At 46.2% G+C, this 27811-nt stretch overlaps 1 protein-coding gene and 1 long non-coding RNA gene across 2 annotated transcripts; both read left to right on the forward strand.

Annotated features, from left to right (window-relative positions):
* The first annotated feature begins 4962 nt into the window (after positions 1-4962).
* On the forward strand, positions 4963-9021 carry LOC121839664. The gene is made up of 3 exons (XR_006079176.1): positions 4963-5037; positions 5713-5833; positions 8956-9021. It is a non-coding gene; the product is annotated as an uncharacterized LOC121839664 (long non-coding RNA).
* Positions 9022-10227: 1206 nt separating this feature from the next.
* LOC112226495 lies at positions 10228-26732 on the forward strand. The gene is made up of 4 exons (XM_042299959.1): positions 10228-10271; positions 16478-16722; positions 16794-17448; positions 26559-26732. The coding sequence occupies exons 1-4, from the start codon at positions 10228-10230 to the stop codon at positions 26659-26661; spliced, it is 1047 nt and encodes a 348-aa protein (XP_042155893.1). The 3' UTR covers positions 26662-26732.
* Positions 26733-27811: the final 1079 nt, after the last annotated feature.

Genomic DNA, 27811 nt, shown 5'->3' on the forward strand with positions numbered 1-27811 from the left:
GTGGTGCCCCGTCAGGTCTGTATCAGTACTGTTGAGTGGTGCCAGGTCTGTATCAGTACTATTGAGTGGGCCCCCGTCAGGTCTGTATCAGTACTATTGAGTGGTGCCCCGTCAGGTCTGTATCAGTACTATTGAGTGGTGCCCCCGTCAGGTCTGTATCAGTACTATTGAGTGGTGCCCCGTCAGGTCTGTATCAGTACTATTGAGTGGTGCCCCGTCAGGTCTGTATCAGTACTATTGAGTGGTGCCCCGTCAGGTCTGTATCAGTACTATTGAGTGGTGCCCCGTCAGGTCTGTATCAGTACTATTGAGTGGTGCCCCGTCAGGTCTGTATCAGTACTATTGAGTGGTGCCCCCCAGGTCGTATCAGTACAGGTCTGTATCAGTACTATTGAGTGGTGCCCCGTCAGGTCTGTATGCCCCGTCAGGTCTGTATCAGTACTATTGAGTGGTGCCCCCGTCAGGTCTGTATCAGTACTATTGAGTGGTGCCCCGTCAGGTCTGTATCAGTACTATTGAGTGGTGCCCCCCGTCAGGTCTGTATCAGTACTATTGAGTGGTGCCCCGTCAGGTCTGTATCAGTACTATTGAGTGGTGCCCCCGTCAGGTCTGTATCAGTACTGTTGAGTCAGGTCTGTATCAGTACTATTGAGTGGTGCCCCGTCAGGTCTGTATCAGTACTGTCTATCAGTACTGAGTGGTGCCCCGTCAGGTCTGTATCAGTACTGTTGAGTGGTGCCCCGTCAGGTCTGTATCAGTACTGTTGAGTGGTGCCCCCGTCAGGTCTGTATCAGTACTATTGAGTGGTGCCCCCCCCAGTACAGGTCTGTATCAGTACTGTTGAGTGGTGCCCCGTCAGGTCTGTATCAGTACTATTGAGTGGCGCCCCGTCAGGTCTGTATCAGTACTATTGAGTGGTGCCCCGTCAGGTCTGTATCAGTACTATTGAGTGGTGCCCCGTCAGGTCTGTATCAGTACTATTGAGTGGTGCCCCGTCAGGTCTGTATCAGTGAGTGGTGCCCCGTCAGGTCTGTATCAGTACTATTGAGTGGTGCCCCGTCAGGTCTGTATCAGTACTGTTGAGTGGTGCCCCCGTCAGGTCTGTATCAGTACTAGTGGTTGTATCAGTGGTGTCTGTATCAGTACTATTGAGTGGTGCCCCGTCAGGTCTGTATCAGTACTATTGAGTGGTGCCCCGTCAGGTCTGTATCAGTACTATTGAGTGGTGCCCCGTCAGGTCTGTATCAGTACTATTGAGTGGTGGTCAGGTCTGCCCCCCGTCAGGTCTGTATCAGTACTATTGAGTGGTGCCCCCGTCAGGTCTGTATCAGTACTGTTGAGTGGTGCCCCGTCAGGTCTGTATCAGTACTATTGAGTGGTGCCCCGTCAGGTCTGTATCAGTACTATTGAGTGGTGCCCGTCAGGTCTGTATCAGTACTATTGAGTGGTGCCCCCGTCAGGTCTGTATCAGTACTATTGAGTGGTGCCCCCGTCAGGTCTGTATCAGTACTATTGAGTGGTGCCCCCGTCAGGTCTGTATCAGTACTGTTGAGTGGTGCCCCGTCAGGTCTGTATCAGTACTATTGAGTGGTGCCAGTACTATTGAGTGGTGTCAGGTCTGTATCAGTACTATTGAGTGGTGCCCCCGTCAGGTCCCCTATTGAGTGGTGTCAGGTCTGTATCAGTACTATTGAGTGGTGCCCCCGTCAGGTCTGTATCAGTACTGTTGAGTGGTGCCCCCGTCAGGTCTGTATCAGTACTATTGAGTGGTGCCCCCGTCAGGTCTGTATCAGTACTATTGAGTGGTGCCCCGTCAGGTCTGTATCAGTACTATTGAGTGGTGCCCCGTCAGGTCTGTATCAGTACTATTGAGTGGTGCCCCGTCAGGTCTGTATCAGTACTATTGAGTGGTGCCCCGTCAGGTCTGTATCAGTACTGTTGAGTGGTGCCCCCGTCAGGTCTGTATCAGTACTGTTGAGTGGTGCCCCGTCAGGTCTGTATCAGTACTGTTGAGTGGTCTGCCCCCGTCAGGTCTGTATCAGTACTGTTGAGTGGTGCCCCTGTCAGGTCTGTATCAGTACTATTGAGTGGTGCCCCCGTCAGGTCTGTATCAGTACTATTGAGTGGTGCCCCCGTCAGGTCTGTATCAGTACTGTTGAGTGGTGCCCCGTCAGGTCTGTATACAGTACTGTTGAGTGGTGCCCCCGTCAGGTCTGTATCAGTACTATTGAGTGGTGCCCCCGTCAGGTCTGTATCAGTACTGTTGAGTGGTGCCCCCCGTCAGGTCTGTATCAGTACTATTGAGTGGTGCCCCGTCAGGTCTGTATCAGTACTATTGAGTGGTGCCCCGTCAGGTCTGTATCAGTACTATTGAGTGGTGCCCCGTCAGGTCTGTATCAGTACTATTGAGTGGTGCCCCGTCAGGTCAGGTCTGTATCAGTACTATTGAGTGGTGCCCCCAGGTCTGTATCAGTACTATTGAGTGGTGCCCGTCAGGTCTGTATCAGTACTATTGAGTGGTGCAGGTCCAGTACTATTGAGTGGTGTGGCCAGGTCTGTATCAGTACTATTGAGTGGTGCCCCCGTCAGGTCTGTATCAGTACTAGTGGTGAGTGGTCTGTATCAGTACTATTGAGTGGTGCCCGTCAGGTCTGTATCAGTACTGTTGAGTGGTGCCCCTGTCAGGTCTGTATCAGTACTGTTGAGTGGTGCCCCCCGTCAGGTCTGTATCAGTACTATTGAGTGGTGCCCCCGTCAGGTCTGTATCAGTACTGTTGAGTGGTGCCCCCGTCAGGTCTGTATCAGTACTATTGAGTGGTGCCCCGTCAGGTCTGTATCAGTACTATTGAGTGGCGCCCCCGTCAGGTCTGTATCAGTACTGTTGAGTGGTGCCCCCGTCAGGTCTGTATCAGTACTGTGGTGTCAGGTCTGGCGCTGAGTGGTGCCCCCGTCAGGTCTGTATCAGTACAGTACTGTTGACTGTGGTTCCCCCCGTCAGGTCTGTATCAGTACTGGTCCCTCTGGTCCGTGCCCCCCTGGTCCATACTATTGAGTGGTGCCCCTCAGGTCCAGTACTCTGGTCCGTCCCCTGGTCCGTCCTCCTGGTCCGTCTGCCCCCTGGTCTGTATCAGTACTGAGTGGTGCCCCTGGTCCAGTACCCACTGGTCCGTCCCAGCTGGTCCGTCTGTATCCTATTCTGGTGCCCCGTCAGGTCTGTATCAGTCTGGTCCGTCCAGTACTCTGAGTGGTCCCCCTGTATCAGTACCGTCCCTCTCAGGTCCGTCCCTCTGGTCCGTCCCAGGTCTGGTCCTTACCTCTGGTCCGTCAGGTCTGTATCAGTCCGTCCCTCTGGTCCGTCCTCCTGGTCTGTATCGTCCCTCTGGTCCGTCCTCCTGGTCCGTCCCTCTGGTCCGTCCCTCTGGTCCGTCCCGCTGGTCCGTCCCCTCTGGTCCGTCCCTCTGGTCCCGTCCCGCTGGTCCGTCCCTCTGGTCCGTCCCTCTGGTCCGTCCCTCTGGTCCGTCCTCCTGGTCCGTCCTTTCTGTCCGTCCCGCTGGTCCGTCCCTCTGGTACTGTCGTCCCTCTGGTCCGTCCCTCTGGTCCGTCCTCCTGGTCCGTCCCTCTGGTCCGTCCCTCTGGTCCGTCCCTCTGGTCCGTCCCTCTGGTCCGTCCCTCTCCTTACCTCTTTCTGTCCGTCCCTCTGGTCCGTCCTCCTGGTCCGTCCCTCTGGTCCGTCCCTCTGGTCCGTCCCTCTGGTCCTTACCTCTGGTCCGTCCCTCTGGTCCGTCCCTCTAGTCCGTCCCTCTGGTCCGTCCCTCTGGTCTTTCTGTCCCTCTGGTCCGTCCCCCTGGTCCGTCCCTCTGGTCCGTCCCTCTGGTCCGTGGTCCCGCTGGTCCGTCCCTCTGGTCCGTCCCTCTGGTCCGTCCTCCTGGTCCGTCCCGCTGGTCCGTCCCGCTGGTCCGTCCCTCTGGTCCGTCCCTCTGGTCCGTCCCTCTGGTCCGTCCTCCTGGTCCGTCCCTCTGGTCCGTCCCTCTGGTCCGTCCCTCTGGTCCGTCCCTCTGGTCCGTCCCTCTGGTCCGTCCCTCTGGTCCGTCCCTCTGGTCCTTACCTCTGGTCTATCCCCCCTCTGTGTGTGTATGTGTGTGTGAGATCTGTTGGGATGCACTGAGAGCAGCGAACACACCCGACATGTCTGATTCCTCCTCCTCTGTGTGTGTGTGTGTGTGTGTGTGTGTGTGTGTGTGTGTGTGTGCAGGTGAGTGATCTGTTGGGATGCACTGAGAGCAGCGAGGTCACCTGGGACACACCTGACATGGAGGTCAAGGGTCATCTCATCTCAGTACCTGGTGAGGAAATAAAACATGTATTTTATATACCTAATTTAGCGATAGCAATTTTAGTTTTTAGTGAAAGAATGTATAGCCATGTTTGATCAACACTTAGCATGTCATCTCCTTCTTCTGTGTGTTGTGTAGACCTGCTGGGTGGCAGTCCGGAGGCTGTTGAAAGGATGACAGAACTACAGGAGAGAAGACGCAGTCTCGAGACTCTACTGAATAGCAGACTGGCTGAGCTACGGAGAGTCTGTCTGCAGGAGGCGGTCAGTACACGTACTCACAGCCAAATACTGACGACTAGTATGTCAGGTTTGCTTCTGGTACACGTACTCACAGCCAAATACTGACGACTAGTATGTCATGTTTACTTCTGGTAATGTTCCGTGTCTGTTTGTCCTGTCCAGGACCTGCCTATAACAGGAGTTGACAGGAGAGCTTCCTGGTGATTTATCTTGTTAATGTGGTGTATTTGTCTATAACAGGAGAGCTTCTTGGTGATTTATCTTGTTAATGTGGTGTATTTGTCTATAACAGGAGAGCTTCTTGGTGATTTATCTTGTTAATGTGGTGTATTTGTCTATAACAGGAGTTGACAGGAGAGCTTCCTGGTGATTTCCCCTGGAGGCTGGGGGAGAGACGCCCCAACGTTCGCCGAAGGGTCGGATCCTACCGCCACGGACCCAAGACTATTATAAAGACAGAGGTAAAGAGGATTTGAATATTACCACACAGAAAGCAGAACCCCCCCCTAATTTAACCTAATTTAACCTGTTATCCCTCTGATCATTTTTCAGATCAAATCAAATGTATTTATATAGCCCTTTGTACATCAGCTGATATCTCAAAGTGCTGTACAGAAACCCAGCCTAAAACGCCAAACAGCAAGCAATGCAGGTGTAGAAGCACGGTTGCTAGGAAAAACTCCCTAGAAAGGCCAAAAGGAAGATACCTAGAGAGGAACCAGGCTATGTGGGGTGGCCAGTCCTCTTCTGGCTGTGCCGGGTGGAGATTATAACAGAACATGGCCAAGATGTTCAAATGTTCATAAATGACCAGCATGGTCGAATAATAAGGCAGAACAGTTGAAACTGGAGCAGCAGCACGGCCAGGTGGACTGGGGACAGCAAGGAGTCATCATGTCAGGTAGTCCTGAGGCATGGTCCTAGGGCTCAGGTCCTCCGAGAGAGAGAAAGAAAGAGAGAATTAGAGAGAGCACACTTAAATTCACACAGGACACCCGAATACAGGTGGTAAGATGCATTGGGTGAGAGACCGTTGAGAGACAGCACAATCTCGTTTTTGTACCGCTACGAGAATGGTATTGAACGGTGAATGTGACGACAAAATAAACTAAATAAACCCATCTTCTGATGTGTAGGAGGAGGTGTGTCAGAGGAAGCCGAAGAAGGCGCTGTTCAGCGGTGCCCTGAGACGCCGTGTAGACTCTGATCAGCACCCGGCGCACAGCAAGAGGACTGTGCACAGAGGATGTCACACGGGTAATAACGTACCACCTTTTACTGTGACTGGTTGAAATACACACAGGTTAAATGCTAACCTCTCCTGTTATTGTAATGGTGAGAGGTTAGCATGTCTTGGGGGTATGATATAAGATGCTAACCTCCCTGTTATTGTAATGGTGAGAGGTTAGCATGTCTTGGGGGTATGATTTAAGATGCTAACCTCCCTGTTATTGTAATGGTGAGAGGTTAGCATGTCTTGGGGGTATGATATAAAATGCTAACCTCTCCTGTTATTGTAATGGTGAGAGGTTAGCATGTCTTGGGGGTATGATATAACATGCTAACCTCCCCTGTTATTGTAATGGTGAGAGGTTAGCATGTCTTGGGGGTATGATATAAAATGCTAACCTCCCCTATTATTGTAATGGTGAGAGGTTAGCATGTCTTGGGGGTATGATTTAAGATGCTAACCTCCCCTGTTATTGTAATGGTGAGAGGTTAGCATGACTTGGGGGTATGATATAAAATGCTAACCTCTCCTGTTATTGTAATGGTGAGAGGTTAGCATGACTTGGGGTATGATTAAGATGCTAACCTCCCTGTTATTGTAATGGTGAGAGGTTAGCATGTCTTGGGGTATGATATAAAATGCTACCCTCCCTGTTATTGTAATGGTGAGAGGTTAGCATGTCTTGGGGGTATGATATAAGATGCTAACCTCCCTGTTATTGTAATGGTGAGAGGTTAGCATGTCTTGGGGTATGATATAAAATGCTACCCTCCCCTGTTATTGTAATGGTGAGAGGTTAGCATGTCTTGGGGGTATGATATAACATGCTAACCTCCCCTGTTATTGTAATGGTGAGAGGTTAGCATGTCTTGGGGGTATGATATAAAATGCTAACCTCCCCTATTATTGTAATGGTGAGAGGTTAGCATGTCTTCAAAGTATGATATAAAATGCTAGCCTGTTATTGTAATGGTGAGAGGTTAGCATGTCTTGGGGGTATGATATAAAATGCTAACCTCCTCTGTTATTATAAGGGTGAGAGGTTAGCATGTCTTGGGGTATGATATAAAATGCTAACCTTCCCTGTTATGGTAATGGTGAGAGGTTAGCATGTCTTGGGGTTTGATATAAAATGCTAACCTCCCCTGTTATTGTAATGGTGAGAGGTTAGCATGTCTTGGGGGTATGATATACAATCTTAGCCTGCTATTGTAATGGTGAGAGGTTAGCATGTTTTAGGGCTATGATATAAAATGCTAACTACCCCTGTTATTGTAATGGTGAAAGGTTAGCATGTCTTGGGGTTTGATATTTGACCCTCTGTAACCTTCTCACTCCTCATTATTCACGATTCATTCAGGATTATCCGTAACCATGGCAGCATTCAAATTGAATGTAGATGTGTTTAGAAACATATTGTATTCTTGTTTACAGTGAAAGGGACTCCAAAATGACACAATACGTTATTCACCATTCTAAACCTTTGACTACTTTAATACACATGTAAGTGAATTTGTCGACTATGTACAAAAAGAACGGTTCACCCTATATTCATGAAAATACCCTCAAATTACAGCTAACAGTCTGCACTTCAACCTCGTAGTCTTTGTTTGATTATCAAATACAAACATGTGACGTATGAAGGCAAAACAATACAAAATGATTCACTGTCCCAGTAATTACACTGTAGTTTTATATGCTTATGCCAAGTCTCCAGAATCCAGTCAGGAAACACACACACACACACACACACACACACACACACACACACACACACACACACACACACACACACACACACACACACATAATCATACACACACAATCACACACACACACACACATAATCATACACACACAATCACACACACACACACACACACACATCACACACACACACACACACACACACACACACACACACACACACACACACACACACACACACACACACAGAGCCACACACACAGAGCACACACACACACACACACACACACACACACATAATCACACATACACACACACACACAGAGCCACACACACACAGAGCCACACACACACACACACACACACACACACACACTCACACACACAGGTAGCACTTAGGAATGGATCAGAGGATTATGATGTCATGGTTGCACTGTGGGAACCGTGTGTGTGTGTGCGTGTGTGTGTGTTTAATACCGTGGTTGTTAGATTCCTTAGGAACTCAGGTTCCACTTCCATGCCTGGAAAAAAAAACATTGACCCTGGAAAGGCAGAGACAGACTGGGGGAGATAGAAAGGGAGGGAGGGAGGGAGGGTGGACATTGTTACAGAGGAGAGGAGGAAGTCCGGAACAGTCTCGTTATTACTGGGCTGACACACACACACACACACACACACACACACACACACACACACGATGTCCAGGGAAAGCACATGGAGGCATGGTGGACAGACAGAGAACAATGCTACCAGTTATGTAACTACCACCTGACTCACTCTACCATGGGCACTCGGAAATGGCACCCTATTCCCTATTTAGTGCAGCACTTTTGGCCAGACTGTGTTTTAGTGCACTACTTTTGGCCAGACTGTGTTTTAGTTCACTACTTTTGGCCAGACTGTGTTTTAGTGCACTACTTTTGGCCACACTGTGTTTTAGTGCACTACTTTTGCCCACACTGAGTTTTAGTGCACTACTTTTGGCCACACTGAGTTTTAGTGCACTACTTTTGCCCACACTGAGTTTTAGTGCACTACTTTTGCCCACACTGAGTTTTAGTGCACTACTTTTGACCCCACTAGGTTTTAGTGCACTACTAAATAGAGAAGTGTGTGCCGTACTCAGATGCAGCCCATGTGGGGGTGCGTACACAGAGAGCACAGCTTGAGGGCTGAATATTACCGGAGATACGCAGAGCAATTCTAATGTCAATCGTGGACTGATTCTTATAGGGGACATGCATGGAAATGTCACAAGGCACAGATTTCAGGTTAAAATTTAGATATTTAGATATAAGGGACAGTGTGTGAAGTTATTTGGTGCAATCTGACTATGTTGAAATCTGACTTTTGTGTGTGTGTGTGTGTGTGTGTGTGTGTGTGTGTGTGTGTGTGTTGTGTGTGTGTGTGTGTGTGTGTGTGTGTGTGTATTCCTCCACAGATGACACGGTGAACTCTGAGAGCAGCTCCACGTCTGATTCTACAGGGGACCATGACAACGGTAAGACAATAGGAAGATCCTAGTCATGCTAACACAGTACATCCTAGTGATGCTAACACAGTACATCCTAGTCATGCTAACACAGTACATCCTAGTGATGCTAACACAGTACATCCTAGTCATGCTAACACAGTACATCCTAGTCATGCTAACACAGTACATCCTAGTCATGCTAACACAGTACATCCTAGTGATGCTAACACAGTACATCCTAGTGATGCTAACACAGTACATCCTAGTCATGCTAACACAGTACATCCTAGTGATGCTAACACAGTACATCCTAGTCATGCTAACACAGTACATCCTAGTGATGCTAACACAGTACATCCTAGTCATGCTAACACAGTACATCCTAGTCATGCTAACACAGTACATCCTAGTCATGCTAACACAGTACATCCTAGTCATGCTAACACAGTACATCCTAGTCATGTTAACACAGTACATCCTAGTCAACACAGTACATCCTAGTCATGCTAACACAGTACATCCTAGTCATGCTAACACAGTACATCCTAGTCATGCTAACACAGTACATCCTAGTCATGCTAACACAGTACATCCTAGTCATGCTAACACAGTACATCCTAGTCATGCTAACACAGTACATCCTAGTGATGCTAACACAGTACATCCTAGTCATGCTAACACAGTACATCCTAGTGATGCTAACACAGTACATCCTAGTCATGCTAACACAGTACATCCTAGTCATGCTAACACAGTACATCCTAGTCATGCTAACACAGTACATCCTAGTGATGCTAACACAGTACATCCTAGTGATGCTAACACAGTACATCCTAGTCATGCTAACACAGTACATCCTAGTCATGCTAACACAGTACATCCTAGTCATGCTAACACAGTACATCCTAGTCATGCTAACACAGTACATCCTAGTCATGCTAACACAGTACATCCTAGTGATGCTAACACAGTACATCCTAGTGATGCTAATACAGTACATCCTAGTGATGCAAATGTCTACTTTCAGTCCTCACTAAACTTTCATCCGTCTCTGTCTTTTCTCTGGCTAACTCTCTACATCTCTCTCTCTCTCTGTCTCTAGATGAGTCCTCGGGTGTGGCCCCAGACTGCCTGTCCCCGTCTCGTCCCCGGCTGGCCCCTGGTAATGGTAATGGGAGCAGCAGTAGTCCAGACAGCAGGCTGTGTAGGAAGCTTTCTCCTGTTGAGATCTATTATGCGATGAGGACCACCACGCAACCCAACCCACTGGCCCTCTCCGCCAGGTACTGCTGCGGCTTCACACTATCTCTCTGACCTAATGCCGATCATTCACATGTATTTTCTAAAGTCCTTTTTTTTTTACATCAGTAATTGTCACAAAGTGTTTTAAAGATACCCAGACTAAAAAAAAACAACTGAGAACAAGCAAAGCAAATGTCATACTGTGTAATCTTACAAAGTAAATGAATAAGTTACTGTTTGTACAGTAACTGATGATACAAACTAGTCAGTACAAACTGACAGATACAAACTAGTCAGTACAAACTGGTGATACAAACTAGTCATGTCTGTACAAACATGATACAAACTAGTCAGTACAAACTACACAGTCTGTACAAACTGATGATACAAACTAGTCAGTACAAACTCATGATAAAACTAGTCAGTACAAACTGGTGATACAAACTAGTCAGTACAAACTGGTGATACAAACTAGTCTGTACAAACTGGTGATACAAACTAGTCTGTATAAACAGCCGGGTTTGTATCATTTGCCACTAGGAACCATCTATTCTATCCACATCTACACTGAGTGTACAAAAGTAATTAGGAACCCCTTCCCTAATTACTGAGTTGCACACCCTTTTTGTCCTCAGAACAGCCTCAATTCGTCAGGGAACTCTACTAAGGTGTTTGAAAGCGTTTCCACAGGGATGCTGACCCATGTTGACTCCAAGGCTTCCCCACAGTTGTGTCAAGTTGGCTGATTGTGGATCTGTACTCCGAATAGTTCGTTCCATCTCATCCCACAGAAGCTCAATTGGGATGGAGACTTGTTGACTGGGCAGGCCACTGCAGTAAGATGGAATTCACTGTGATGATCGTGGAACCATTCCTGGACCATCCGTGCCTCGTGGCATCGGGGCGTTATCCTGCTGATGGATACAGGATACACTGCTGCCATGAAGGGATGCCCCTGATTGGCTACGATGTTCAGTTGTCCTTTGGTATTTAAACGTTGCACCACTTTTATCAAAGGTGCCCAAAAACACACCGCAGACCATCACACCACCACCACCACCACCAGCCTGTAATGTTGACACGTGGCATGATAGATGTATGTACTCGTGGTTTCCTCCATACCTTAGTCCTCCCATCAGCGTGAAATAGCAGAAACGGAGTATTCATCAGACCAGATCATGTTTTCACATCCTCCAGTGTTTTCGTTCCTCAGCCCAATGCAACCACAGTTTTTTTTTTATTTTCAGGAAGAAGTAGAACTCTGTAAGGTCGTCAGCTGCCATACCGCATTCACGTTAAACGGACAAGTTGTGCTTTCTTTCATGGGTCTTTGGGCACCAATGTTGTACTGGACTGTCAGTTGACTAACTGTAGCCTGGCTGTTGCTCTGCACAATAACGTGTGGTGGACCATTCTTGATACACACGGGAAACTGTTGAGCCTAAAAACCCAGCAGTGTTGCAGTTCTTGACACACTCAACCCAGTGCACCTGGCACCTACTACCATACCCCGTTCAAAGGCACTTAAATCTTTTGTCTTACACATTCACCCTCTGAATGGCACAGATACACAATCCATGTCCCAGTTGTCTCAAGGCTTAAAACCCTTCTTTAACCCGTCTCCTCCTCTTCATCTACACTGATTGAAGTGGATTTAACAGGTGACATCAATAAGGGATTCATAGCTTTCACCTGGATTCACCTGGTCAGTCTATGTCATGGAAAGAGCAGGTGTTCCAATGTTTGTCCAATCAGTGTATAATGGGTTTTCTTTCTTCTTCATAAGTTCCTGTAAACCACTGATACACAGGAAACGATGTTGTCTCCTACAGAATCTATGGCCCATTTTCATACATTCTAACCAGGAAGAGCGATGTTGTCTCCTACAGATTCTATGGCCCATTTTCATACATTCTAACCACGATGTTGTCTCCTACAGAATCTATGGCCCATTTTCATACATTCTAACCAGGAAGAGCGATGTTGTCTCCTACAGAATCTATGGCCCAGTTTCATACATTCTAACCAGGAAGAGCGATGTTGTCTCCTACAGAATCTTGGCCCAGTTTCATACATTCTAACCAGGAAGAGGATGTTGTCTCCTACAGAATTTATGGCCCATTTTCATACATTCTAACCAGGAAGAGCGATGTTGTCTCCTACAGAATCTGTGCCCAGTTTCATACATTCTAACCAGGAAGAGCGATGTTGTCTCCTACAGAATCTATGGCCCATTTTCATACATTCTAACCAGGAAGAGCGATGTTGTCTCCTACAGAATCTATGGCCCATTTTCATACATTCTAACCAGGAAGAGCGATGTTGTCTCCTACAGAATCTATGGCCCATTTTCATACATTCTAACCAGGAAGAGCGATGTTGACTCCTACAGAATCTATGGCCCATTTTCATACATTCTGACCAGGAAGAGGATGTTGTCTCCTGACAGAATTTATGGCCCATTATCTTACATTCTGACCAGGAAGAGCATGTTGTCTCCTACAGAATTTATGGCCCATTTTCATACATTCTGACCAGGAAGAGCGATGTTGTCTCCTACAGAATCTATGGCCCATTTTCATACATTCTGACCAGGAAGAGCGATGTTGTCTCCTACAGAATTTATGGCCCATTTTCAAACATTCTAACCAGGAAGAGCGATGTTGTCTCCTACAGAATCTATGGCCCATTTTCATACATTCTAACCAGGAAGAGCGATGTTGTCTCCTACAGAATCTATGGCCCATTTTCATACATTCTAACCAGGAAGAGCGATGTTGTCTCCTACAGAATCTATGGCCCATTTTCATACATTCTAACCAGGAAGAGCGATGTTGTCTCCTACAGAATCTATGGCCCATTTTCACATTCTAACCAGGAAGAGCGATGTTGTTCCTACAGAATTTGGCCCATTTTCATACATTCTAACCAGGAAGAGCGATGTTGTCTCCTACAGAATTTATGGCCCATTTTCATACATTCTAACCAGGAAGAGCGATGTTGTCTCCTACAGAATCTATGGCCCATTTTCATACATTCTAACCAGGAAGAGCGCTGTTGTCTCCTACAGAATATATGGCCCATTTTCATACATTCTAACCAGGAAGAGCGATGTTGTCTCCTACAGAATCTATGGCCCATTTTCATACATTCTAACCAGGAAGAGCGATGTTGTCTCCTACAGAATCTATGGCCCATTTTCATACATTCTAACCAGGAAGAGCGATGTTGTCTCCTACAGAATCTATGGCCCATTTTCATACATTCTAACCAGGAAGAGCGATGTTGTCTCCTACAGAATCTATGGCCCATTTTCATACATTCTAACCAGGAAGAGCGATGTTGTCTCCTACAGAATCTATGGCCCATTTTCATACATTCTAACCAGGAAGAGCGATGTTGTCTCCTACAGAATCTATGGCCCATTTTCATACATTCTAACCAGGAAGAGCGATGTTGTCTCCTACAGAATCTATGGCCCATTTTCATACATTCTAACTTCCTAGATATGTCCTGTCTTGAGACTGGTATGTTGTAGTCCTAATGCAGAGTCTTGCTGTGTGTGTTGTACTCTTCCCAGAAGCAATATGGAGGGGAGGAGTGTACCTACCACACCCCTCCTCGCTCGGAACGGACCAACAGGTGTCCACAACCACATCAGGTGAGCTGAAGTCTTAAACTGTACAACTAACCCTAAACCAACAGGTGTTCACCACCACATCAGGTGCGTTGAAGTCTTAGGCCTAGACTCAATCAGATTAAGCATCAACCCGCTAACAGCAGACGCGTAGCAGGTGTTTTGGAAATGTCTGAGGTGGAACAGTGTTGGAGCTGTCAAATCGGTCAGAATCTGCTCTTGTGATCATTGTCACACGAAGCCACACCCACCCCTCTCAAGTTAGACTTGTTTATACTGTATGTTTGTTTTATTCCATGTGTAACTCTGTGTTGTTGTATGTGTCGAACTGCTTTGCTTTATCTTGGCCAGGTCGCAATTGTAAATGAGCTTGTTCTCAACTGGCCTACCTGGTTAAACCAGGTGTTCTCAACTGGCCTACCTGGTTAAATAAAGGTGTTCTCAACTGGCCTACCTGGTTAAATAAAGGTGTTCTCAACTGGCCTACCTGGTTAAATAAAGGTGTTCTCAACTGGCCTACCTGGTTAAAGAAAGGTGTTCTCAACTGGCCTACCTGGTTAAATAAAGGTGTTCTCAACTGGCCTATGGTTAAATAAAGGTGTTCTCAACTGGCCTACCTGGTTAAATAAAGGTGTTCTCAACTGGCCTACCTGGTTAAATAAAGGTGTTCTCAATAGCCTACCTGGTTAAATAACAGGTGTTCTCAACTGGCCACCTGGTTAAATAAAGGTGTTCTCAACTAGCCTACCTGGTTAAATAAAGGTGTTCTCAACTGGCCTACCTGGTTAAATAAAGGTGTTCTCAACTGGCCTACCTGGTTAAAAAAGGTGTTCTCAACTGGCCTACCTGGTTAAGTAAAGGTGTTCTCAACTGGCCTACCTGATTCAGTAAAGGTGTTCTCAACTGGCCTACCTGGTTAAGTAAAGGTGTTCTCAACTGGCCTACCTGGTTAAGTAAAGGTGTTCTCAACTGGCCTACCTGGTTAAGTAAAGGTGTTCTCAACTGGTCTACCTGGTTAAATAAAGGTGTTCTCAACTAGCCTACCTGGTTAAATAAAGGTGTTCTCAACTGGTCTACCTGGTTAAGTAAAGGTGTTCTCAACTGGTCTACCTGGTTAAGTAAAGGTGTTCTCAACTAGCCTACCTGGTTAAATAAAGGTGTTCTCAACTGGCCTACCTGGTTAAATAAAGGTGTTCTCAACTGGCCTACCTGGTTAAGAAAGGTGTTCTCAACTGGCCTACCTGATTAAATAAAGGTGTTCTCCACTGCCTACCTGGTTAAATGTGTTCTCAACTGGCCTACCTGGTTAAATAAAGGTGTTCTCAACTGGCCTACCTGGTTAAATAAAGGTGTTCTCAACCTACCTGGTTAAATAAAGGTGTTCTCAACTAGCCTACCTGGTTAAATAAAGGTGTTCTCAACTGGCCTACCTGATTAAATAAAGGTGTTCTCAACTGGCCTACCTGGTTAAATAAAGGTGTTCTCCACTGGCCTACCTGGTTAAATAAAGGTGTTCTCAACTGGCCTACCTGGTTAAATAAAGGTGTTCTCAACTGGCCTCCCTGGTTAAATAAAGGTGTTCTCAACTGGCCTACCTGGTTAAATAAAGGTGTTCTCAACTGGCCTACCTGGTTAAATAAAGGTGTTCTCAACTGGCCTACCTGGTTAAATAAAGGTGTTCTCAACTGGCCTACCTGGTTAAATAAAGGTGTTCTCAACTGGCCTACCTGGTTAAATAAAGGTGTTCTCAACTGGCCTACCTGGTTAAATAAAGGTGTTCTCAACTGGCCTACCTGGTTAAATAAAGGTGTTCTCAACTAGCCTACCTGGAGGTGTTCTCAACTGGCCTACCTGGTTAAATAAAGGTGTTCTATTCTACCTGGTTAAATAAAGGTGTTGTACTGGCCTACCTGGTTAAATAAAGGTGTTCTCAACTGGCCCTACCTGGTTAAATAAAGGTGTTTCAACTGGCCTACCTGGTTAAATAAATGACCTGGTTAAATAAAGGTGTTCTCCACTGGCCTACCTGGTTAAATAAAGGTGTTCTCAACTGGCCTACCTGGTTAAATAAAGGTGTTCTCAACTGGCCTACCTGGGTTATTAAATAAAGGTGAAATAAATAAATAAAAAAGAAGAAAAGAGCAAGAAAGTGTTTATTTAGAAATAATTACGCTCAAATTGAAAAAAATAATTCAACTAAATATTGAGGATTTCTATCAGCCTAATCGAGGTGTAGATCACATCTGCACGGGATTTCTGTTACTGTGACGTGCAGCAATGGCAATGCCCGCTTTAGGTGCAAATGGCGGGAGCCACTTGTGGATTTGACAGCTCGTAACACATTTCCATCTCCGATATCCGCTGTGCAGATGTCAGCTGAAGCAGATCTGATTAAATAGAGTCCTTAATTTATAAAACTAACCCTAACCCACTAGTGTCCAAAATCACTTCAGGTGAGCTGCTATATACGCACGCTGGAGCTATAAGTCTGGATCTCAGAAAGGATTCTTCTTCTTTTTGTCCTCCTCCTCCTCCTCCTCCCTGTTTTTCTTTTCAATGGTTTAAATACATATTCTCTTTGTTTTTGTTTTTGTTTCTTTCCTTTTCCAGGTCAGCTATATCCACAGTGACTACTACCAAGCAGTGGTCAGACAATCCAGAGGTGACCCAGGTGGTTCCTCATCAGTCTCAGGTCAGCGGCCACTCCCCTGGCCCCTCCTCTGGCCCCCCGTCAGGGTCCTATGAGCAGGGAGGAGGAGGGGGAGGCGGAGTTTACAGTGATATCCTGATGGACTATGTATGGGGGAAGCAGCAGCAGCAGCAGAGACAGGTCCAACAGGTCCAACAGGTCCATGGCAATGGAAAGTTCCCTTCCTCTGTCCCTGTACCTCCTCCTTCTCACTTCAACGGCTACCCCCACCCCCAGGGACATCTCCCAGGGCCCCAGCACGTCTCTGGGGGCCCGCCAGCCTACTCCAGCCCCCTGATGCTCCGGGGAAACTTGGAGAGCCACGCCGGGTCAAGGTAACCCGTACCAAGTCATGTGGTCCATTCATCCCTCTCCAGCACCACCAGAATGAGGTACTCCACTTCTCCTCTTACACCTCCTCCTCTTCTGACCCTCCTCTTCCTCCCACCTCCTCCTCCTCCTCGACCGGGACCTCCACAGCTGCCCTGTACCCCCACCAGGGGTCTGGGGTTGAGTCCCAAAAGCACCAGCATGGGTCTGGATCAGGACCCGGTCTCAATCTGAACCACAACCACCAGCTCGGACCACCCCAGTACTCTGACTCCGTCACCCCAGACGACCCCATCCGCAGCCTGCACAAGGCCCTGGCTCTGGAGGGCCTGAGGGACTGGTACCTGAGGAACAGCCTGGGTGGAGTGGCGGTGGGGGGGAAGGTACAGGGGCAGGACAACAGGGGGTCCCCCAGGAGGCGTACCACGAACTCCCTGCACGGGTCACACCCTCAGCATCTCCCACACCAGCCCCAGATCTACCAGGGAGACCGAGACAGAGACTACCCTCCCTGCCACCTGCCACAGTCACAGACCTTCCACGGGCATCCACTACATGGCAGGTAGGTGTGGTTGGTATGTACAGTATGCTATGTCTGAGTGGTTGTTGTAAGTCAGTGTGTGTACGCTCTAATGTTCTGTCTCTCTGTTGTCGTCCTCCGTTTGCTGCCAGAGGTACTTTATTACAATAGTAAGTCATAAATATTATTGACATTTAACATTTTATTATTATTATTAGGATTTTTAATTTCCTTTATTTATCTCACACTCTCTTTTCCATTCGCCGAGCGGACAGGGCGGTCAGGGAAATGAAAGGCGAAAGGGATTTTGCATCTTCGTCAACAACAAATAGTGTGCTGACTCGACCCATTGTTCACCTGTTTTGGGAATACCTGATGGTCAAATGCTGACCCGTCTCCCGGGGACTTTTCATCTGTTATCGTGACTGTTGTATACTTTCCACCTCAGGACAACAAATATAACAAGCTAGGTACTTAAGCAAATGTACGAGACTATAAACAAGCAGGAAAACTTACATCCGGAGGCTGCCATTTCTTGTCGCTGGCGATTTTAATTCTGCGTCATTAAGACACGTGACGCCCAACTACCATCAACACATGTCCTTCACCACTAGGGGCAGTAAAGTCTTAGACCACTGTTACCCGACAAGGCCCTCCCTCGTGCACCATTCGGCAAATCAGATCCTGACTATATACTCATGCTTCCTGTTTACAAGCAGAAGTTCAAACAGGAAGTACCTGTGACACACTCAGTTGAGAAATGGTCATCAGAATCACAGATTCTGGAATATGTTCCCAGACTCTCCAGATAACATCGACGAGCTAACCACCTCTATCACCGGTTTCATAAGGAAACGCATCGGAGACGTTGTCCTACGGTGAAGTTTCGCTACTTCCCCAATCAAAAGCCCTGGATTAACACAGAGGTTGGAGCTAAACTAAAGGACAGGGCTACCACACACAGAGCTACCGTAGACACCCTGAGACATTACCCTGAGGATACCACACACAGAGCTACCGTAGACAACCCTGAGGAGCTACCGTAGACATCCCTGAGGATACCACACACAGAGCTACCGTAGACAACCCTGAGGATACCACACACAGAGCTACCGTAGACAACCCTGAGGATACCACACACAGAGCTACCGTAGACAACCCTGAGGATACCACACACAGAGCTACCGTAGACAACCCTGAGGATACCACACACAGAGCTACCGTAGACAACCCTGAGGATACCACACACAGAGCTACCGTAGACAAAACTGAGGATACCACACACAGAGCTACCGTAGACAACCCTGAGGATACCACACACAACAGAGCCTGACAAAAGGATACAGAGCTACCGTAGACAACCCTGAGGATACCACACACAGAGCTACCAGACAACCCTGAGGATACCACACACAGCTACCGTAGACAACCCTGAGGATACCACACACAGAGCTACCGTAGACAACCCTGAGGCTACGGCTGAGGACAGGAACAAGTACCAGAAGTCCCTCTACGACCTCCTCAGAGTCATCAAATGAGCAAAAGGACAATGTAGGAACAAGGTGGAATCATATTACACAGATTTGAAAGGAAAGCCGTGATCTGCCCGACGACGCCTCTCTTCCAGATGAACTCAATGCATTTCATGCACACTTCGACAATAACAACACCGTACTGTGAGTGACGGCCCTCACCGACCCAGAGGACCAGGGGGATCACGCTCTCCGAGGCCAACTTGAGTAAGGTCTTTTAATCAGGTCAACACTTGCGGGGCCGGACGGTATTCCAGAGCATGTTCTCAGAGCACATCACCTCCATCATCCAAGCCACTTTAGACCCACTCCAATTTGTATACCGCCCCAACATAGAATGACACAACCTCACTTGCACTCCACACTTCCCTCACCCATGCTAGATAAGAGGAATACCTATGTGAGAATGCTGTTCATTGACTACAGCTCAGCATGTAACACCATTGTCCCCTCCAAGCGTCTCACCAAGCTAAGGACCCTGTGACTGAACAGCTCCATCTGCAACTGGATCCTGGACTTCCTGACGGGCTGACCCCAGGTGGTGAGGGTAGGTAACAACCCATCCGCCATGCTGACCCTCGACCCTGGAGTCCCCCAGGGGTGCGTGCTTAGTCCCCTCCTGTACTCCCTGTTCACCCACGACTGGCTGGCCATGCACGACTCCCAACACCATCATCAACTTTGCTGACGACCAAACAGTGGTTGGTCCTTATCAAAACCGAATGACGAGACAGCCTACAGGGAGGGGTAAGTGACCTGGCACTCACAGACACAGTTGTGAAGAAGGCGGGACTCTTCCCCTCAGGAAATTGAAAAGGTTTGGCATGGGCCCTCAAATCCTCAAAACTACTACAGCTGCACCATTGAGAACATCTTGACTGGCTGCATCACTGCTTGGTATGGAAACAGCACCACCCTCGATGGCATGGTGCTACAGAAGGTGGTGCAGATAGCCCAGTACATCACTGGGGCCGAGCCCACTGACATCCAGGACTTCTATGTCAGGCGGGTGTGAAACAAAGTCCCGGAAAATCATTAGACTCCAGCGACCCAAGACATAGACTGTTCTCTCTGCTTCCGCATGGCAATCGGTACTGGAGCAACAAGTCTGACACCAACAGGCTCCTGAACAGCTTCTATCCCCTAACCATAAGACTGCTAAATAGCTAACAAAATGGCTACACTGACTATCTGAGATGACCTTTTGTATTTTATGAAATTGTTTTTTAATCAAATATGATGTTCTGATAGCTACGGATTCTGCGACACGGTTAGCTTTTTTCAGCTGGGACCGCAAGTTTGTGCCCCAGATTTCTGCTAAAACAGCACAACGGTTAGCGGTTACGCAGAGGAACTGAAGTAAAACTACAACATTATCTTGAACGTCCTTGTTGGCACAGGGAAGAAAATAATCATCTCTGTGTTATTGAAGGGATTTGGAACGTTACAGCCGCATCGCTGCCCTTGACGAGTTTCTTGAAGAAACTTTTGCAAAGACAGGAATGTCTCCTTTTGTGACAATTTTGACTTGCTTGGGAGCAACCAACACTCTTTAAAAGAGACTGGATTCACCCGAACCGCAGAGGTTCCAGAATTATCTCCATCAACATAGCGAACTGCTGAAGAGACTGACGGTGTGAGTTTGGCTCCAGTCCTCCTCTCATAATAAGACAACAGAGGACATGGAAATCCTAATTCTATCGTATTACATCCCGGAGAAATAGAAGTGCAGTCAATGTAATTAGCCTAATCTATCTTCCTTTGGCTGTTAGCACCAAAGGTATTGTCAGCAATAATCATATGCCCATAGAATTGAATTCCACTGTTTCCACTGAAACGGTTTGCCTTAGGAAGAAGCCTACTCGGTACCATTGGCTCAAATGTAAAATGTCACTGGCATGTCTACCTCGGATCAGCCTCTCAGAATAGCAACAAACAAGCAATCCAGAAAAGAGACAATAAATAACCCATGTTAAAATATGTAGCCTGAGAAACATGGTTCATGAAATTGACTACTTACTAACACTTAAAAACATTCATATTCTGGCCGTCTCAGAAACATAATTGATGATTCCTTTGATGATGTGATAGTATCTACAGTTGAAGTCGGACGTTTACATACACCTTAGCCAAATACATTTAAAGTCCATTTTTCACAATTCCTGACATTTAATCCTAGTATAAATTCCCTGTCTTAGGTCAGTTAGGATCACCACTTTATTTTAAGAATGTGAAATGTCAGAATAATAGTAGAGAGAATTATTTATTTCAGCTTTTAATTCTTTCATCACATTCCCAGTGGGTCGGAAGTTTACATACACTCAATTAGTATTTGGTAGCATTGCCTTTAAATTGTTTAACTTGGATCAAATGTTTCGGGTAGCCTTCCACAAGCTTCCCACAATAATTTGGGTGAATTTTGGCTCATTCCTCCTGACAGAGCTGGTGTAACTGAGTCAGGTTTGTAGGCCTCCTTGCTCGCACACACTTTTTCAGTTGTGCCCACAAATGTTCTATGGGATTGGAAGTACTTTCGAAGTATGCTTGGGGTCATTGTCCATTTGGAAGACCCATTTGCAACCAAGCTTTAACTTCCTGACTGATGTCTTGAGATGTTGCTTCAATATATCCACATAATTTTCCCCCATGATGCCATCTATTTTTTAAGTCAATGCAGCAAAACACCCCACAACATGTTGCTGGCCAGTCTACGGTTGGGATGGTGTTCTTTTTAAGCCTCCCCTTTTCCTCCAAACATAACAATGGTCGTTATGGCCAAACAGTTTTTTGTTTCATCAGACCAGAGGACATTTCTACAAAAAGTACAATCTTTGTCCCCATGTGCAGTTGCAAACCGTAGTCTGGCTTTATTATGGAGGTTTTGGAGCAGGCTTCTTCCTACCTGAGCGGCCTTTCAGGTTATGTCGATATAGGACTCGTTTTACTGTGGATATAGATACTTCTGTACCTGTTTCCTCCAGCATCTTCACAAGGTCATTTGCTGTTGTTCTGGGATTGATTTGCATTTTTCGCACCAAAGTATGTTCATCTCTAGGAGACAGAACACGTCTCCTTCCTGAGCGGTATGATGGCTGCGTGGTCCCATGGTGTTTATACTTGCATACTATTATTTGTCCAGATGAACGTGGTACCTACAGGCATTTGGAAATTGCTCCCAAGGATGAACCAGACTTGTTGAGGTCTACAATGTTTTTTTCTGAGGTCTTGGCTGATTTATTTTGATTTCCCCATGATGTCAAGCAAAGAGGCACTGAATTTGAAGGTAGGCCTTGAAATACATCCACAGGTACACTAAAATTATGTCAATTAGGCTATCAGAAGCTTCTAAAGCCATGACATCATTTTCTGGATTTTTCCAAGCTGTTTAAAGGCACAGTCAACTTAGTGTGTGTAAACTTCTGACCCACTGGAATTGTAATACAGTGAATTATAAGTGAAATAATCTGTCTGTTAAAAATTGTTGGAAAAATGACTTGTGGAATGCACAAAGTAGATGTCCTAACCGACTTGCCAAAACTATAGTTTGTTAACAAGAAATTTGTGGAGTGGTTGATAAACGAGTTTTAATGACTCCAACCTAAGTGTATGTAAACTTCTGACTTCAACTGTGTACATGGTTCTAGAATATACAGGAAAGATAGACGATTCCTTTGATGATGCAGTAGTATCTATACATGGTTCTAGAATATACAGGAAAGATAGACGATTCCTTTGATGATGCAGTAGTATCTTTTCATGGTTCTAGAATATACAGGAAATATAGCGAAGTTACTATAGACCTCCAAGTGCTAAAAGTCTGTTTTTGGACTCTATGTGTGAAATGCTCGATGATGTATGTAATATGAACAGAGAAGAATATTTTCTGGGTGACCTAACTATTGACTGGTTGTCAACCAGCTGTTCACACAAAAAAAGAAGCTTCAAACTATAACCAGTGTGCCTACAATATTGTTCAGGTTATCAGTCAACCTGCCAGGGTAGCAACAAACAGAGCAGGAAGTAAATCATCAATGTGTATTGATCACATCTTTACTAATGCTGCAGAAATGTTCTCTAAAGCAGTATCCATATCCATCAGATGTAGTGATCACAATATAATAGCCGTATCTAGAAAAAGACTAAGTTCCAAAGGCGGGTCCTGATCATGCAAGAAGTTTTGATTCTTATGTCGAAGATGTGAAAAATATTTGTTGTTCTGATGTGTAACGAGGAACAACTTGACGGCGCACTTTGACGCATTTATGAAACTGCTTCTTCCGGTTACTGATAGAAATGCACCCGTCAGGAAACTGACTATCCCCGAGTGTTGGGCCAGTAACTGAAAGGTTGCTAGATCGAATCCCTCGAGCTGACAAGGTACAAATCTGTCGTTCTGCCCCTGAACAAGGCAGTTAACCCATTGTTCCTAGGCCGTCATTGAAAATAAGAATTTGTTCTTAACTGACTTGCCTAGTTAAATAAAGGTTAAATGAGAACTTCCAAATCTCCATGGATAGAGGATGAATTGAAAAAACTGTATGGCTGAGAGGGATGAACCAAAGGGACAAGTAAGGACAAGCCACCTTGTACCAACAACCTGGATGGTAAATTGCTGAAGTTGGTAGCGGAATAATGTTTGCTACATCTTCAATTTAAGCCTAGAAGACGGTGTATACCCTCAGGCTAGGAGGGGGGCAAAGGTCATTCCGCTACCCAAGAAGCACCCTTTAATGGTTCAAACAGCCGACCAATCAGCTTGTTGTTGTTTAGCAAACTTTTGGAAAAACAAATTAACAATGGACTGTCAGCATGCTTATAGAGAAGGGCAGTCGACATGTACTGCACTGACACAAATGACTGATGATTGGTTGAAAGAAATTGATAATAATAAGATTGTGAGCTGTTTTGTTACATTTCAGTGCAGCTTTTGATATTCTTGATCAAACCTATTGCTGAAAAAAACATTTAATTTATTTTGTATTTCCATCCTCTGCCTTAGATAACTATCTAATAGGGTTTTCTTTAATGGAAGCCTCTCTAATGCAAATTTGGTTGAGTGTGGTATACCGCAGGGCAGCCAGTTAGGGCCATTATTGTTTTCTGTTTTTACTAATGACCCTCCACTGACCTTGAATAAAGCCTGTGCGTCTTTGTACGCCGATGACTCAACCGTATATATACGTCAGCTACGACAGTAAATTTTAAAACCTGTACTACTGCCCGGTTGTGTGGTCATGTGTGACAAAGAAGGACATAGGAAAATTGCAGTCCAGAACAGAGCAGCACATATTGCACGTAGGTGTACATGGATGGCGAGTGTCAGCATGTTAATCTCTCCTGGCTCAAAGTTGAGGAGAGATTGACTGCATCACTATTGGTCTTTGTGCGAGGTGTTGATGGTACCAAACGGTCTGTTCAAGCAGTTGGCAACACAGTTCAGACACTCATCTGTACAACACAAGACATTCAACCAGAGGTCTCTTCACAGTTCAGACACTCATCTGTACAACACAAGACATTCAACCAGAGGTCTCTTCACAGTTCAGACACTCATCTGTACAACACAAGACATTCAACCAGAGGTCTCTTCACAGTTCAGACACTCATCTGTACAACACAAGACATTCAACCAGAGGTCTCTTCACAGTCCCCAGGTCCAGAACAGAGGCTTGGGGAAACACAGTATTAAATAGAGCCATGACTAAATGGAACTCTCTGTCTTCACAGATAGTTTAGTTTATTTTTGTTTTTTTACCTGATAAAAAACACCTTTATGGCACAACGGGGACTGTGAAGAGACAGACATATTTTATAAATGATGTAGTGTATTACATAGGGTGTTATGTATTGTATATTACGTAGGGTATATGGTATGCTGACCCTGTATATGGTATGCTGACCCTGTATATAGTATGCTAACCCAGTATATAGCATTCTAATCCTGTATACAGTATGCTGACCCTGTATATAGTATGCTGACCCTGTATACAGTATGCTGACCCTGTATACAGTATGCTGACCCTGTAGACAGTATGCTGACCCTGTATACAGTATGCTGACCCTGTATATAGTATGCTGACCCTGTATATAGTATACTGACCCTGTATACAGTATGCTGACCCTGTATATAGTATGCTGACCCTGTATACAGTAAGCTGACCCTGTATACAGTATGCTGACCCTGTAGACAGTATGCTGACCCTGTATATAGCATGCTGACCCTGTATACAGTATGCTGACCCTGTAGACAGTATGCTGACCCTGTAGACAGTATGCTGACCCTGTATATAGCATGCTGACCCTGTATACAGTATGCTGACCCTGTATACAGTATGCTGACCCTGTATACAGTATGCTGACCCTGTATATAGTATGCTGACCCTGTATACAGTATGCTGACCCTGTAGACAGTATGCTGACCCTGTATACAGTATGCTGACCCTGTATACAGTATGCTGACACTGTAGACAGTATGCTGACCCTGTATATAGTATGCTGACCCTGTAGACAGTATGCTGACCCTGTATACAGCATGCTGACCCTGTAGACAGTATGCTGACCCTGTATACAGTATGCTGACCCTGTATATAGCATGCTGACCCTGTATACAGTATGCTGACACTGTATACAGTATGCTGACACTGTATATAGTATGCTGACCCTGTAGACAGTATGCTGACCCTGTATATAGCATGCTGACCCTGTATACAGTATGCTGACCCTGTAGACAGTATGCTGACCCTGTATACAGCATGCTGACCCTGTATACAGTATGCTGACCCTGTATACAGTATGCTGACCCTGTATACAGTATGCTGACCCTGTATATAACATGCTGACCCTGTATACAGTATGCTGACCCTGTATACAGTATGCTGACCCTGTATATAGCATGCTGACCCTGTATACAGTATGCTGACCCTGTATACAGTATGCTGACCCTGTATACAGTATGCTGACCCTGTATACAGTATGCTGACCCTGTATATAACATGCTGACCCTGTATACAGTATGCTGACCCTGTATACAGTATGCTGACCCTGTATATAGCATGCTGACCCTGTATACAGTATGCTGACCCTGTATACAGTATGCTGACCCTGTATACAGTATGCTGACCCTGTATACAGTATGCTGACCCTGTATATAGCATGCTGACCCTGTATACAGTATGCTGACCCTGTATACAGTATGCTGACCCTGTATATAGCATGCTGACCCTGTATACAGTATGCTGACCCTGTATATAGCATGCTGACCCTGTATACAGTATGCTGACCCTGTATATAGTATGCTGACCCTGTATACAGTATGCTGACCCTGTATACAGTATGCTGACCCTGTATACAGTATGCTGACCCTGTATACAGTATGCTGACACTGTATACAGTATGCTGACCCTGTATACAGTATGCTGACACTGTATACAGTATGCTGACCCTGTATATTGTAATCTTACTTTCTTGTGTTCTTCTTATTTTTATTTATTGTTTGTTATTGTTCAACATTGTTGTTTTTAGTGCTACATTGATATTGATTAGTCCATTGTTGGGGTTTAGAGCTGAAAGACATTCCACTCTACTTTTTCACATGACATTGAAACTCCCTCTCCCTCTCAGGTCTCTGTATCAGGAGGCCTTCCCATCCCAGATGCAGGAGCTGACCCTGAAAGAACCCAGCACTGACAGAGGTGATCTGCCTACCCCGGGTACACTGGTCTAACAACAACAACAGAGGTGACCTGCCTACCCCGGGTACACTGGTCTAACAACAACAACAACAACAACAGAGGTGACCTGCCTACCCGGGTACACTGGTCTAACAACAACAACAACAACTGAGGTGACCTGCCTACCCCGGGTACACTGGTCTAACAACAACAACAACAACTGAGGTGACCTGCCTACCCCGGGTACACTGGTCTAACAACAACAACAACAACAGAGGTGACCTGCCTACCCCGGGTACACTGGTCGAACAACAACAACAACAACAACAACAACAGAGGTGACCTGCCTACCCCGGGTACACTGGTCTAACAACAACAACAACAACAACAACAACAGAGGTGACCTGCCTACCCCGGGTACACTGGTCTAACAACAACAACAACAACAACAACAACAGAGGTGACCTGCCTACCCCGGGTACACTGGTCTAACAACAACAACAACAACAACAACAACAGAGGTGACCTGCCTACCCCGGGTACACTGGTCTAACAACAACAACAACAACAACAACAACAACAGAGGTGACCTGCCTACCCCGGGTACACTGGTCTAACAACAACAACAACAACAACAACAACAGAGGTGACCTGCCTACCCCGGGTACACTGGTCTAACAACAACAACAACAACAACAACAACAGAGGTGACCTGCCTACCCCGGGTACACTGGTCTAACAACAACAACAACAACAACAACAACAGAGGTGACCTGCCTACCCCGGGTACACTGGTCTAACAACAACAACAACAACAACAGGTGACCTGCCTACCCCGGGTACACTGGTCTAACAACAACAACAACAACAACAGAGGTGACCTGCCTACCCCGGGTACACTGGTCTAACAACAACAACAACAACAACAACAACAGGTGACCTGCCTACCCCGGGTACACTGGTCTAACAACAACAACAACAACAACAACAACAGAGGTGACCTGCCTACCCCGGGTACACTGGTCTAACAACAACAACAACAACAACAACAACAGAGGTGACCTGCCTACCCCGGGTACACTGGTCTAACAACAACAACAACAACAACAACAACAGAGGTGACCTGCCTACCCCGGGTACACTGGTCTAACAACAACAACAACAACAACAACAACAGAGGTGACCTGCCTACCCCGGGTACAC

The sequence above is a fragment of the Oncorhynchus tshawytscha genome, linkage group LG16 (assembly GCF_018296145.1).
Source record: "Oncorhynchus tshawytscha isolate Ot180627B linkage group LG16, Otsh_v2.0, whole genome shotgun sequence".
NCBI classification, from domain to species: domain Eukaryota; kingdom Metazoa; phylum Chordata; class Actinopteri; order Salmoniformes; family Salmonidae; genus Oncorhynchus; species Oncorhynchus tshawytscha.

What these genes read in the sequence shown, in the direction of transcription:
- LOC112226495 (XM_042299959.1), top strand. Translation starts at nt 10,228, where the DNA reads ATGAGGACCACCACGCAACCCAACCCACTGGCCCTCTCCGCCAG. An exon ending in CCACTGGCCCTCTCCGCCAG is followed by an intron (nt 10,272 to 16,477) that starts GTACTGCTGCGG and finishes TTCCTTTTCCAG; the next exon opens with GTCAGCTATATCCACAGTGA. An exon ending in GGGCATCCACTACATGGCAG is followed by an intron (nt 17,449 to 26,558) that starts GTAGGTGTGGTT and finishes TCTCCCTCTCAG; the next exon opens with GTCTCTGTATCAGGAGGCCT.